We start from the raw sequence: 14,704 nt of genomic DNA on the forward strand, positions 1-14,704 counted from the left end.
AGGAAACAGGAGGAAAAATCAGAAGCTCAGAGAGTAATGAGTGGAATCATAAGAAGGAAAATTCAGGAAGATCCATAAAAATGCAAGTATTGATGGTCGGGTAGTACAAGAGCTATATTTCTCGTTTGCAACAGTGGATGTCCTGCGCCAGGACAAGGAAAGCTGGTAGCAGAAGTCACGATGGCCCCAGAAATGGAAATCCAGTCTCATACAGAAGAGCGGCGTTCACAGTGAGCATTCTGTTTCTGTGGCAGTGAAGGAACAAGCCCTTTGCTGTGAAGCCAGGACTGCCCTGCTGCTTCTCTGCCTATAGGACTAGTCTGCCAACAGCTGGGTCATGAAAAACCAAGTTTTCAATGATAAACAGTAAGAAAATTTATTGTGAATAAATATGTGGAAAAGATCTGCAAAGCTTTCCAACCGATACGGATTATTCTCCTAAAAACAGGGCCACTGGGCAAAGATGAACTGCGACCAAACATTTTGCCACGATAAAAGAAAGGAGAATATATCTATGTCCTAGGAATAGATACGTTTTCTTAAACAAGAGAATAAAAGCAAAAACCATAGAGATGTCTTTATTAATATCATTGCCCCTACTATAAGCAGTGGCCACTTAATCTCCCACACCCATGCCTTCCACCTGCTGTGCACTCAACCAGAAGCAAAAGCTTTAGTGACTGTGACGCCAGAGTGTCAGGATTACTATCCCCTACTTACCAAGACCAAAAGGGTCCCCACTGCTTTCAGAGAGGTGGCAATCTGACTCCAAACTCCTAGCTGAGAAGCTGTTTTATAAACTTCTTGCACAAATTGTCTTATCTGGGCTTCAAAGATAACAAAGTCTGAGGCAAAGCATATGTGCTAATATTTTATTGTGGAATGAAACATCCGGGCAGCAGGAATAAGGGAAAGTAGACATTGAGGCAGGCAGGGCTGGAAAGCAAATACCAGATGGTATGTTACAGAGTTGGCCTCAGCTTAAGGTTTCTCTCTCAAGGTTTCTGGTCAGGCTAAACAAAACTACCATTTTTCAGAATAGATCATCCAGGGAAAGGGAAAGGACACTGCTGCTAGCTCCCTGCCATCTCTCACTGATCCAAGCTGGTGCCCTGGGACACAAATTCTGCTTTGAGAGTGGTGTCACGCAGCCCTTCTGGTTGACTGTTGGGGAAGCCAAATCCTGCACACCATGGTGTGTACTTCTTTTGAATCTAGGTTTGGTGGGTAGGGCCCAAACTCTCAATGACTTAATTGGATTGGGACTGGTGGCTGAAGTTTCTGCTGAGGTGGATGTGAAGGAGACAATGGTAGTGGCAGCCAGGATGTTCCAATGAGCAAGTGCTTAAAGGCCCAGGAGTTGATGGTGTCCAGTGATGCTGGGAATCTGGTTCACTACCTCATGCTAACTCTGCCTAGAATCATACAATGTTTATCTAATATCCAATCCTCCTACCAACCATGCAGGAGTAGCACTATCCACCTCTTACAGAAAAGAAAACTGAGGCTTTGTATAACATACCTTGCATGTAGTAGAATGAGTATTTGAACCTAGTAAAAAGTGCCATGTTTGTACTCTTTCTCCTAGTCAATGTACATCTCCTGTTCCAAAAATTCTAAGCAAAAGATGGCAATACCTATGATAAAGGAAATTTTGGGGTTTGGTGGGAAGACATGGTGGTAGTGGTCACTGTGTGTTGATGGGACTTCAGAATAACAAGGAAGAGCTTCCTTTTTACTTATTACTATGATGCACCATTTAGACATATTAGCTATAGAGAACACAAAACAGCATACTTTGACACAACAAATGGAATGTGTTATGACCCAGGCTTGGGTTGACAACATAAAAACCTCTTGATGAAACTATCCCGAAGTAAACCTTGGCATCCCATTATTTTGATGTTATATTTTCACCAAACTGATAATATATCCAGTCTTCACGTGGAATCACCGAAGGTCATGTTGACATAAACGGCATTTCTTTAAACACAGTCCTTGAAACTCCGGTAAGCATCGTGCTCTTTCACAGACTTAAAATAGTCACAGCACAAACCCCAAGACAAAGGGGAAGTGACTTCTAGTGAACTGAGGAAACAGCCTCACTAGAGGGCAGAAGAATTAAAAATAGGTTTTTGGTGGCAACATAAAAAGAAATACAGATTTTCTTTCTTTCCTTGATTCATTCAATTTAGAGGTGCAGAACAGAGTTCAGCTTCCACTGTCTTACATCTTTGGTCTTTCTCTTCTCAAAGATCTTCAAGTGCAAAATTGAAATACAACGATCCTATTTACTCAGCCATTTCACCCTTTATCTACTTGCTTCTGGTGTATTTTGAGAAAATGAACAATATGCTTCCCATTTTGCCCTCTTAGGCCTCATTTTTGCCATTAAAAAAAGTTTCCTAGCCAGATGTGGTGGCATGCCTGTGGTCCCAGCTACTCGGGAGGCTAAGGTGGGAGGATCACCTAAGCCCAGGAGTTTGAGGCTCCAGAGAGCGGTGAGCATGCCACTGTACTCTAGCCTGGGTGACAGACCCTGTCTCAAAAAAAAAAAAAGTTTCCATAATTAAAACAAGAAAAATTTCTATATGCAGAACGTGATTGCCATCAGGGCAAAAATAATATTTAAAGAGAAGTAAATGACTGCACCACTGCACTCCACCTGGGTGACAGAGCGAGAGCCTGTCTCTAAAAAGAAAGCAATAAACTAAAAAATAAGGTGAAGTAAGATACTTGAAATCATCTAGGATGGATGAAAAAGAGAAATCATTCAACACTCCTCCACCTCCATTACCTCAGTGCTTTTTCTCCTCTTATCCCTTAACCCTGTCCCTAGGAGATGCCACCTGAACCTGTGGTAACAGAGGAAGGGGACAGGTTCTGCCTGTGATAGATGCCAGAGATGGGGAAGGACGGCAAAGGTCTCTCTTCCTATCCCAACTTCATTGCCTAAAACCTATGTGTGACAAAGATAAATGATAAATGTAAATGTGGTTATTTAATTATTGCTCTCATAGTAATAAAGCAGTCTTTCTACTAAGGCATCAGGAAATCCTGGAATAACAGAAATGATTGAAAGTAGGAGGGCTAGAGGTGGTTGTGTGAGGATACACGAGAATGTTTTTGTTGTTTTTTTTTTGAGGAAATTATTTAGCCTACTACAACATGAAAAGCATCCATTAATGAGGATAGTCTCAAAGAAAAGGAAGGAGCCTGGTGTTTTATGGAGGCAGATACATAAGGTGTTCACCCTGGAATCCTATGGGTGTTATAGGACAGATGATACGAGGAAGGATGGAGGTGGGCGTTAACTTGAAATATGGTGGAACAGGGTGGTCCTTTGTGGCTTTTCTTCTTATGGCTCTTTTCTGGGAACACAGAGCTCAGATAAAGTCCAACATTGTCAGTCTTTTCCTTTTGTTCAAGTCAAACCAATGTCATTCTTCACTCAACATTCAACAACTCAGAAGCAATAATAAGCATCCTAGGTGGGGTGAGGCAGGGTTAAAGAAATAGTCTCAATGGTTCTTATTGGCGTTGTTATTATAAAACTAGTTGAACCGGTCAGCTGTTTTAGAGGTCTGAGGTGAGGCATCTTAAAAAAGTGATGCCTAAACTGGAAAAGAGAAAATATTAGTAAAATAGGTGGCACTAAAAAGTCGGTTACTGAACCTAAGAGTAATCAGTGCAGCAGATTCTAAGAGGTTGCTGGAGGAAATCTTACGGTTCTGCAATACCATTGGTTGAGTGTCTTGAAGCTCTTCAGCGAGAATGTGCATGTTCTTGGTGATACTGTCCACAGCCTTGCTTACTTTTCATAGTCGATGTGAAAATCCATGGTTTTCTTAAATAATCAAGGATATAATGAAGTCAGCATAAACCACAGGTTAATCTGTTAAGTCCTAAACAGAATCCTTGCTATTGAGGTAGATTACACAGACGCTAAGGAATAACCATTTATTTTCTCTTATGAAGAGCAGACCAGTAATTTTAAAAATGCTACTTTAATGGAGAAAACTAAATGCTAGTTTTGCAACAGTATAATCTTTGATAGAATATTCTTTTTAAAAAGGTGATAAATCAAACTTTAGCCAGCTTTGGCTATGACAAATAAAATTCCTTTTCCAAAAGTCTTTTATACCTTTTTATAGCCATATATATCCTTACAGTACAACTCTTCAAAGTGGTGAAAATGAACATGTTCATTAACAAGCCCAAAAATATATAGCTTCTTTATAGCATAAAAAAGTAAAAATAAAAAGCATACAAACTTACTTAAAACTATAATAGGTAATTGTTTTGATATTTTATGGTACTTAGAAATAAGCTAGGAATCTAAAAAATAGCCCATTAGTAACTCAATTTATTATCAATTCAAGGTTTTTTTTAATTATTATGATACTTTAGGTTTTAGGGTACATGTGCACAATGTGCAGGTTTGTTACATATGTATCCATGTGCTGTGTTGGTTTGCTGCACCCATTAACTCGTCATTTAGCATTAGGTATATCTCCTAATCCTGTCCCTCCCCCCTCCCCCCAACTCACAACAGTCCCCAGAGTGTGATGTTCCCCTTCCTGTGTCCATGAGTTCTCATTGTTCAATTCCCACCTATGAGTGAGAACATGTGGTGTTTGGTTTTTTGCCCTTGCGATGGTTTACTGAGAATGATGGTTTCCAGTTTCATCCATGTCCCTACAAAGGACATGAACTCATCATTTTTTATGGCTGCATAGTATTCCATGGTGTATATGTGCCACATTTTCTTAATCCAGTCTATTGTTGTTGGACATTTGGGTTGGTTCCAAGTCTTTGCTACCGTGAATAGTGCTGCAACAAACATACATGTGCATGTGTCTTTATAGCAGCATGACTTATAGTCCTTTGGGTATATACCCAGTAATGGGATGGCTGGGTCAAATGGTATTTCTAGTTCTAGATCCCTGAGGAATCGCCACACTGACTTCCACAATGGTTGAACTAGTTTAAAGTCCCACCAACAGTGCATCCCTGGGATGCAAGGCTGGTTCAACATATGCAAATCAATAAATGTAATCCAGCATATAAACAGAACCAAAGACAAAAACCACATGATTATCTCAATAGATGCAGAAAAGGCCTTTGACAAAATTCAACAACCCTTCATGCTAAAAACTCTCAATAAATTAGGTATTGATGGGACGTATCTCAAAATAATAAGAGCTATCTATGACGAACCCACAGCCAATATCATACTGAATGGGCAAAAACTGGAAGCATTCCCTTTGAAAACTGGCACAAGACAGGGATGCCCTATCTCACCACTCCTATTCAACATAGTGCTGGAAGTTCTGGCCAGGGCAATCAGGCAGGAGAAGGAAATAAAGGGTATTCAATTAGGAAAAGAGGAAGTCAAATTGTCCCTGTTTGCAGATGACATGATTGTATATCTAGAAAACCCCATTGTCTCAGCCCAAAATCTCCTTAAGCTGATTAGCAACTTCAGCAAAGTCTCAGGATACAAAATCAATGTACAAAAATCACAAGCATTCTTGTACACCAATCACAGACAAACAGAGAGCCAAATCATGAGTGAACTCCCATTCACAATTGCTTCAAAGAGAATAAAATACCTAGGAATCCAACTTACAAGGGACGTGAAGGACCTCTTCAAGGAGAACTACAAACCACTGCTCAATGAAATAAAAGAGGATACAAACAAATGGAAGAACTTTCCATGCTCATGGGTTGGAAGAATCAATATCATGAAAATGGCCATAGTGCCCAAGGTAATTTATAGATTCAATGCCATCCCCATCAAGCTACCAATGACTTTCTTCACAGAATTGGAAAAAACTACTTTAAAGTTCATATGGAACCAAAAAAGAGCCCGCATCGCCAAGTCAATCCTAAGCCAGAAGAACAAAGCTGGAGGCATCACGCTACCTGACTTCAAACTATACTACAAGGCTACAGTAACCAAAACAGCATGGTACTGGTACCACAACAGAGACATAGATCAATGGAACAGAACAGAGCCCTCAGAAATAATCCTGCATATCTACAACTATCTGATCTTTGAGAAACCTGACAAAAACAAGCAATGGGGAAAGGATTCCCTATTTAATAAATGGTGCTGGGAAAACTGGCTAGCCATATGTAGAAGGCTGAAACTGGATCCCTTCCTTACACCTTATGCAAAAATTAATTCAAGATAGATGGATTAAAGACTTACTTACATGTTTGTTAGACCTAAAACCATAAAAACTCTAGAAGAAAGCCTAGGCAATACCATTCAGGACATAGGTATGGGCAAGGACTTCATGTCTAAAACACCAAAAGCAATGGCAACAAAAGCCAAAATTGACAAATGGGATCTAATTAAACTAAAGAGCTTCTGCACAGCAAAAGAAACTACCATCAGAGTGAACAGGCAACCTACAGAATGGGAGAACATTTTTGCAACCTATTCATCTGACAAAGGGCTAATATCCAGAATCGACAATGAACTCAAACAAATTTACAAGAAAGAAACAACCCCATCAAACAGTGGGCGAAGGATATGAACAGACACTTCTCAAAAGAAGACATTTATGCAGCCAAAAAACACATGAAAAAATGCTCATGATCACTGGCCATCAGAGAAATGCAAATCAAAACCACAATGAGATACCATCTCACACCAGTTAGAATGGCCATCATTAAAAAGTCGGGAAACAACAGGTGCTGGAGAGGATGTGGAGAAATAGGAACACTTCTTTTACACAAAAATGTTTTAACAACTAAAAAGAATAAACACAAATTCCTCGACCAGAAAGTTCCATTCTGGAGCTAGGAGGTGACTCTGGGAGGTCACACAGGACTTTGAGAACGGTGGTCGTTAACAACCTAGATATAAGGTTTTGTGTGGCAAAAACAAACTAAAAAATTCAGAACAAAATAACTAATGCAGACGCTAAAGATAATATTGAATAACCTTCAACACAAAGACCCAAACAAACACCACTATAGAATTTATTTATTTTTACTTTATTAACAATGTGGCTTACAATTCTTTTCAAGTAAAAAGGGTTTTTTTCATTTAGAATAAAAATTAAAATATAACTCTGATATAGATTTTCATTTATTTACATGAAAACATATATACAGAATACAATCTTACAGCAAACCAAAAGCATGCCCTTCGTCCTGCAAATTTCAAAAGTAATGACACCAATTTTTCCCTTTTATGCACCAAAAACATACACAAGATAGGAATCCAATTTCAATACAAACTATTCAAACTAGAATGCAAAACAGTGAAGGGGATTTCAACATTCACGACAAGGGATAGTTGATGCTTCCAGAGATCATGCTGGCTCCTGTTTCAAGCAAGTGAGATGATTATTTTTTTCTGTCATTTAAAAAAATTTGCCTCAAATTTTTCATCCTAAGGTGATTTTTAGCCAACGATTGTCCTAGAATTTTCCTTTTTTCATCAGCATATCTCCTCAGCCACACAAAAAGCACTGCTCTGCGTTGGTTAGGCGACATAACCTTCATACTTACTGGGCCAAATTCCCATTACTTAGTGCCAACAATACAGAAGGATTATGGCCCCTTCCTCAAACAATATGGAATTGTTTGAGTTATTTATCATCGAAACTAGAGAGGTTTTAAACCAAAATTCAAGGCAGTACTCTATGTCAGTAATTACAACTTTTAGGTGAATTACATGGGTCAAAAGTAGCACAATTTGATTTTATCATAGTATGTTTGGGGTATCTGCAAACCATTCTAGTGATAAGAGCTATGAGAATTGGTCAACTTAAGAATTCAACCACATGAAAGGGAGTAATTTCCAGAAAACTCCTGAACAGAAAAGGGCAGTAAACAAAAGAATTATTGAATTATAATAGTTGCCAATACAGATTTCCTTTGCTATTTAATTATTGCACCAATGAGATACGGGCAGTATGGATATCTCGCCAACAATTTCTTCCTTAACAACTACAGGTTTCTTAACTGACTATGTTTCCTTTCAAATAATTGCACGCACGATCACAGCTTTCTAAAGACAGAAGAGAGAGGAAGTGGAGCCTTGATTCGCCATCTTAATCCAAAAGCAGCAAAGATGCTCAAACCACAACAAAGATTTTTAACACTACTGTTTTTTTTTAGTTCTATATACAGAAATAAATATAAATGGGTGTTCTATAAAATAAGTATGAAAACCCCTAGTGCTTCTAAAACTAAGCGGGGACAGCTCTTAGAAAGGGGTGTTTGGCATAAGATAGAAGGCAAATCTCAGAACTTGCCGAATACAACGCTCAAAATTCTGTGAGATAAGTTAGGGAAACGACACCCATCTTCAAAAGGCTGATCAAAATCAACCTTCTAGAGAGGGCAGTAAAGGTCACAGGGGCAGTGTTCAAGGTGTAGATCATTTTAATGTACTGAGGAACAAATCAAAGCAAACACAGGAAATAATCTTTCAAATATGATCAAATAAGGTGGGAGAACCCAGAAGCCGTGCAGCTCAAATACTGTGTCTGACTCAAACTTGGATCAAATGACTCTAATTTTGAAACTGATGGATGAGTTCCCCATACTATGCAGCTCTGTGGTGAAGTTCACTGTGTTTTGCTTTTGTTTTGAAAGGCAAAGAAGTTCTGTAATGCCAGTAGTACCCTGTTCTTTTTCTAGGTTGTTAGGCTTGTGTTTTTTGTGGACAGGATATTTTTTCAACATAGTACAAATGCAGTCAAGAAGTGAGGAGCTGAAACAAGCTCCGTGAGTTTAGGGCGAGACTGAGCGATGGGCTGTCATGATTCAAGTTGAGGTGGTGTCTCTTTCTCAGGGTTTTCAAACGGCGCAGACTGCAGAGTCTGCTGGGCCCGTTCCAATAAGTTCCAAGTGGCGTGATGCCCACAGGATGTAGGTGCACTAAGGAGAGGACTTTGGTCCCAAAGAATCATCAAAGAGAGACGGAGAAGAAATGGCACCATCCAGGGAAGGAATGTGGGCCATCACTTTTTGGTGTTTAGACCATGACACTGTTGACCTAGGGGCCATGATGGCATCGGGGCACACACATGTCAAATCCACTTTTTCTGCCAAAAGCAACAAGGACACACACAGAAAAATGCTCCATGAGATTGGCCCTACTTTTAAGACAAGACGCTGGTGAGAGGTGAATCCTACAGAGAAATGAAAACACATTACAATTCTGTACCAGAATTGCTGCTGATGTGAAGTCCACCCACCACGACGGAAATCCCCGGAGAATCCAAGCTCAGAAGGACACTGGCAACAGCTGGAGGAAAAGCTGTTTAGGACCTCCTTGGTCCTCAAATCTTTCTGGGCTCTCCTCAAGGACCAGAGAGATGGCATAGAGACAAGTTTCATGGCGACACCAGGCTGTGCCCTCCTGTGCAGTAGTCCCAGCCATCTCCTCCCTGGCATGTACACACCCAGTGCTCACCCATGGTGACCGCAACTGCACAGAGAAACACTGAAGTTAAACTGTCAGGGTGAAGGATACGGAGAGTCTTGGGCACTTGGCTCCATGAGAAGCAAACACTTGCCCCTGCGACAGTGGCTGTATCCTTCCTGAGCTCCTGGTGGGCCACACACTCCAGCTCCCTAGATGGGCTCCAGAGAGCTCCTGCAGGATCTCCTCCCTCCAACGCAGCACCTCCTCCTCCGTGCCACCACTGAAAAGGGAGACAGAAGTGACATTTGTGCTGCAAGTCCCTGTTCTGTTGTGGCCACCACATTCCCTCATCCTCGTCTCAAATAAAACAGAAACAGCTCAGCTTGAAAAGGCCACAGTGAAGGATCATCAAAGAGTCAGCGCGGGGAAATGCCAAAGATCTGGAAATGGATGCCCTTTCCAATCGTTTGACAGTGTAACTCCACGAGACTGAGTGTTTAAGGCCAAAAGCATGTGGCTGAGAAGGCAGGGGTGGAAAACCGTGGAGAGGTCAAAACTTGAGCTTAAAGGAGAGATGCCCGGGGCAAGCCAGCCACGGATCCCAGAGACATTTCTGTCGGGGCACAAATGACACACTCCTCCCGTCTGAGGTCCCCAGGCAGATGCATCAGCCAAACTCTAAAACTTGATTCTAGAAATCGACTGCAGGGGAGACCAAAACGCCTCATCCATAAAATATGTGTTTTCCATTGTCATCTGTAACCATTACAGAATGTTAAGAAGGGAGAGCTTGAGCAATCACAGTTTCCAAAATCCCACCGAGAATCATATCTGGAAATGTCACAGAAATGCAAGCAGCTCATCAGCCCACCGCAGAATTTTACCAGAACTGTGGAGACTCTGGTCCAAGGGACGAGCTCAAGGTAACTGTGGTGAGAAAGCAGGAAGGGTGCGAAGCCTCTGCTTCCAGTTGTCCACTCAGGAACTGTGCGGGAGGGGTTTGGTTTCCTTGCATACGTTTAAAAAGGCATCTTGGCAGCCACCACAGCGGAGCACTGTAGTCCACGAGGTCGGAGTGGAGATACGGAATCGCTCATGGGGATACGGAGATGGCTTCTGGTCCAAGAGGCCAGCCAACTCTCGCAGCCACAGCTTTGTCTGCACGTGACCTGGCGGATTTAACACAACTGCCCAAGAAATTCCACAAGCAAATTCAAAGCCAGAAAGGCTGTAGGAATGGCCGGGTCAGAACTGGGACCAGACCCTTCTTATTCTTTCTTTTTCTCATTTTTGTACGAGCTGGATCTTCCTTTCCAGCATGAGTGGGATGAACGCCAGCGGGAGACAGTGTGCTCACCACTGCACCCTCAGTGTCCACACCTGTCGCTTCACAGGAACTGAGGTCCAGAGTGATGAGAAGTCACCCAAGATCTCAGAGTTAGTTCTCAGCAAAACCAGGGTGCCAAGTGGCTGACTCCAGATTCGGTGCTCATGCTGCATCGTGCCTGGTGCATATGTGGCCAGCCGGGGCAGAATGAGACAGAAGGGACGCTCAGAGGGACTCTTGCTCAGTGACCTGCTGCAGTGATCCTTCTAAGGGGGATGTAGCTGGTTCATGAAATGCTCCCCCCCACATCTCTTTCCTCCTCTCTGAAACTAAGCTTTTCCTTTGATATCTAAACCAACATTTGCCTAAAAGACTCACTCCCCGATCTGGCTACAATTAAACAACAACACTGGAGATAGCTGAGGGTCTAGAAAAGACTGGGTAGAGTTTGTCTCCACAGATGTTCTAGGCTTCAATCAAAAACCATCCAGTTGGGCCGGGGCGTGGTGGCTCACACCTGTAATCCCAGCACGTTGGGAGGTCGAGGCTGGCAGATCACTTGAGATCGGGAGTTCAAGACCAGCCTGACCAACATAGTGAAACCCTGTCTCTACCAAAAATACAAAAATTAGCCGGGCATGGTGGTGGGCGCCTGTAATCCCAGCTACTTGGGAGGCCGAGGCAGGAGAATCGCTGAAACCCGGGAGACAGAGGTTGCAGTGAGCTGAGATTGCACCACTGCATTCCAACCTGGGCGACAGAGCAAGACTGTCTCAAAAAACACAACAAAACAAACAAACTAACCAGCCATCTAGTTGCATGGAGATGCCTGCCGGCCTTCCTTCACTCCCCGTATTCCTAAAAGGCGCCTCTAACAGAGGACAGAGCTTTAGCACATCTTTTTATAAGGATGTCGCTGCCAGCTGCATTGCAAAGGAGTTGCCACCAAGATGAAACCGCAGGTGCCACTCAACCAGGGTCACATACCTATCCATAAGAAACTGCATGTGTAAATGTGCTCATGTGATTACAGGAAACACTACGGCATGGAGTGAGGTTTCTTCCTTGGTGACATTCTTCGTTTTCAAAGAATGCAGTCCTCATCTTAGGAAACCCTGCTCCAAGGGGGCTGCCTGGTTTGGGGCGGGAGAAAGGCAAACCGTGGGTGAGCCAAGAAGCAGGCCCACGTCCGGCAGGGTCTGACGCATGACTTTAACTGGCACTCCCCAGGAGCGACTGCTGCTGTGCTTTGAAAACATGGAAACAGCTCACAGGCTGGCGGAGGCAGAAGATCCTGGCCTTCTGGTTTTCTGGTGATACTAAGCGTCTGTACCATTTAACATATCCTGGAAAATCAAAGTTTCAGTCCTGGAAACCTTCACAAACACCGCATCGCAGCGATAATGGGCCACCTCCCGAGGGCAGGCTCAGTTGGCGTACTGGGCGTAGAAAGCCACTTTGACTCTCTCAATCTGGTGGCATAACTTGATGGCGGGCCCCAGCTTCAGCTCCATGCACTCCTGCACTGTCGGAAGGGTCAGAAGCAGGAGTGCTTGGCCGTCAATGTCCTGCAGAAAAAGAAAGGCAGGTTAGAGAAGGGGCAGTGTGCACCGGGGTACACAGATGCGTTATAGCAGGCTCCATCCCGGGGCCAAACGTGGCAACAGGATGCTCTTGTTTCATTCAGGCTCAGGGGATTGTTGGTAGAGATACCAACCCAGCTTGATGACTGTCTCATCTTTGTGTTACTAAAATCTTTTTGCAGCTGGGCACAGTGGCTCATGCCTATAATTCCAGCACTTTGGGAGGCTGAGGCTGGAGGATCACTTGAGACCAAGAGTTTGAGACAAGCCTGGGTAATACAGTGAGATACGGTCTCTACGAAAAATTTAAAAATTAGCTGGGCATGGTGGTGCAAACCTGTGATGCCAGCTACTCAGAGGCTGAGGTGGTAGGATCATCTGAGCCCAGGAGTTTGAGGTTGCAGTGAGCTGTGATCATACCACTGCCTTCCAGCCTGGGCAGTACAGCAGGAGCCTCTCTAAACAACAACAACAACAACAACAATAACAAAAAACAATAATACAAATACAAGAGCTTTTGGCTAAGGGCACTCTGGCTACTCTGAAACTCACATACCTACCCTAGTGGGTAGAAAGAGCTGGAACAGGTGGGTTGCTGTGGGAATTGCTTCCCAAGCTTATCGCCCCTTGCTGGGAGGGCAAGTCACTCTCCACCCCAGGCAGGGCCAGGTCCTCCCTAAGCTATGCTGAGACTTCATCTGAGCACTAAGCAAAGGGATCTCTACTAAAAGACAAGGCTCCCTCACCTCCCTGCCAAGGTCTGGCATTTCACCATTAGGATGGGTGAGAAGATGCTCAAGACAGATATGCCAACGACAGCAGTTTTCCATAAAGGAAAACACACACACACACCCCATTTACAGACACACACTGCCCAGAGTGAGGTGTTGCTTGTACATAGATCTGTTGCCCCACTGTGTCCTGCTCACCCTTTCTCTACCTACACACAAGGCATGAAGACATTCATTCAATGAATGTTCAATTGAATTTGCTGTAGGAGGAAGCATACAAAGACCCACTCCAAAGCTCTAAGACCCTTCCACTGGACATCTCTGTCTCTTCAGCAGCTTGCTTCCTATAGTAATCTGGTTCATTCACATAGATGTCATTTGACTGGACGGCTGAATTTAACTGCAATCCTCCTTCCTATTTACCAAGATGATCTCAATAGTCCAGAGGGAGTCACCGAGGGGTCTAAGAGATTGCAGGCCCCAGGCAATGATGAAGATCAGTGGTACCATGAGAGCATTAAGTGGGCTCCACATACTGGAATTTCTGCCACTTGCAGAAGAATTATACCCATGGCTGCCACAAGCCACAAGGACATTAATAGCCAAGCAAAAGCACAAGATCATATGTCTCCGACAACACCTGTCAGTGACTTTCGCACAGGCAGCTTCAACTAATGGTTTATTTAGCTGTCTTGAAAATATCTAAAGCAAAAAGGCAAAGTGTGTATAAACGGTAGCCTTGAGCAGACTAATCTTCTAAGCAAGCATAATTCATCATCTGATCAGATTCAAAAGACTAATGTTAAGAGCAGGAATAATCTATCTTCCGATCAGATTCAAAAGCAACAATATTCCCTAATAAGTACTGTAGCAATAAAAATGAAACATTAACTTTAAAAGTATCAATGTGAGTGCCATTTTTTATTTTTAAATTACAGATGAGCACTAGCTATGATGTAAGCAACTCGAAGCCACGCTCAACCAAGACCAAAGGTGACCCTTATCAAATCACAAAGTAAACAGATCTGTCTTGTATACATACTGAAAGCAGGAGAGAAACTATAGAAAACGGTCACTGTATTTTCATGCTATGTTTATATCATTTTTCCCTTTCTTAGAGTGCTCATACATGTTACTTTACTTTCTTTTCAGATGCTACAGAAAAGGCTGATTGCGGCTGGGGGGATTTGGGAGTACTGTGAAATAGTGCTTGGCTCTAGGCCGGGAAGAAACCAAGGGGACCTCTGGCCTGGGGCCTGTAGGCCAATTCCACTTTCAGAGCCAAATCCGCATATAATACATCAAATTAGACCAAGAGGGCATAGGCGTAGGGACTCAAAGTCTTCCAGGTACCATGGGCCTCATAAAAACACATTTTAAGTAGGCAGAGGGCTGATGTTCCATTCTGTTCTGTGCCGTGGATGTCATTAAACCGTGCACAGGTGGCTTAACCATTATGTTCAATGACATCCACAGAACAGGATAGAATAGAAATAGAACTTATTTTACTTTCCCAGGAAGTTTACTTTCTTAATGCCCAGAAAAGCTAGCCAATCTATGATCACATAGCTAGTTAGAGAGAGAGTGTTGGCATGAGAACTGTAGTTTTCTGACATTAAACTTTGAAGGGAAAACTGTAGCTCAGTCTTTAACATCTGTACTTGGG

At 42.8% G+C, this 14,704-nt stretch overlaps 1 protein-coding gene across 8 annotated transcripts in view; it reads right to left on the reverse strand.

Moving 5' to 3' along the window:
- Positions 1-6,876: 6,876 nt before the first annotated feature.
- Positions 6,877-14,704, reverse strand: part of SFMBT2 (Scm like with four mbt domains 2) — a 211,682-nt gene continuing 203,854 nt past the window's right edge. For 6 of the 8 annotated variants that reach the window (XM_032151529.2, XM_058431343.1, XM_058431353.1 and 3 more), the window contains one exon: positions 6,877-12,292. In XM_032151529.2, the coding sequence (XP_032007420.1) occupies positions 12,152-12,292 (141 nt within the window). In that variant the 3' untranslated portion in view covers positions 6,877-12,151. The remainder of the gene's footprint in view (positions 12,293-14,704) is intronic. The other 2 variants (XR_009211057.1, XR_009211058.1) reach the window with 2 other exon arrangements.

Source organism: Hylobates moloch, unplaced genomic scaffold (genome assembly GCF_009828535.3).
Source record: "Hylobates moloch isolate HMO894 unplaced genomic scaffold, HMol_V3 SCAFFOLD_2, whole genome shotgun sequence".
Classification (NCBI taxonomy): Eukaryota; Metazoa; Chordata; class Mammalia; order Primates; family Hylobatidae; genus Hylobates; species Hylobates moloch.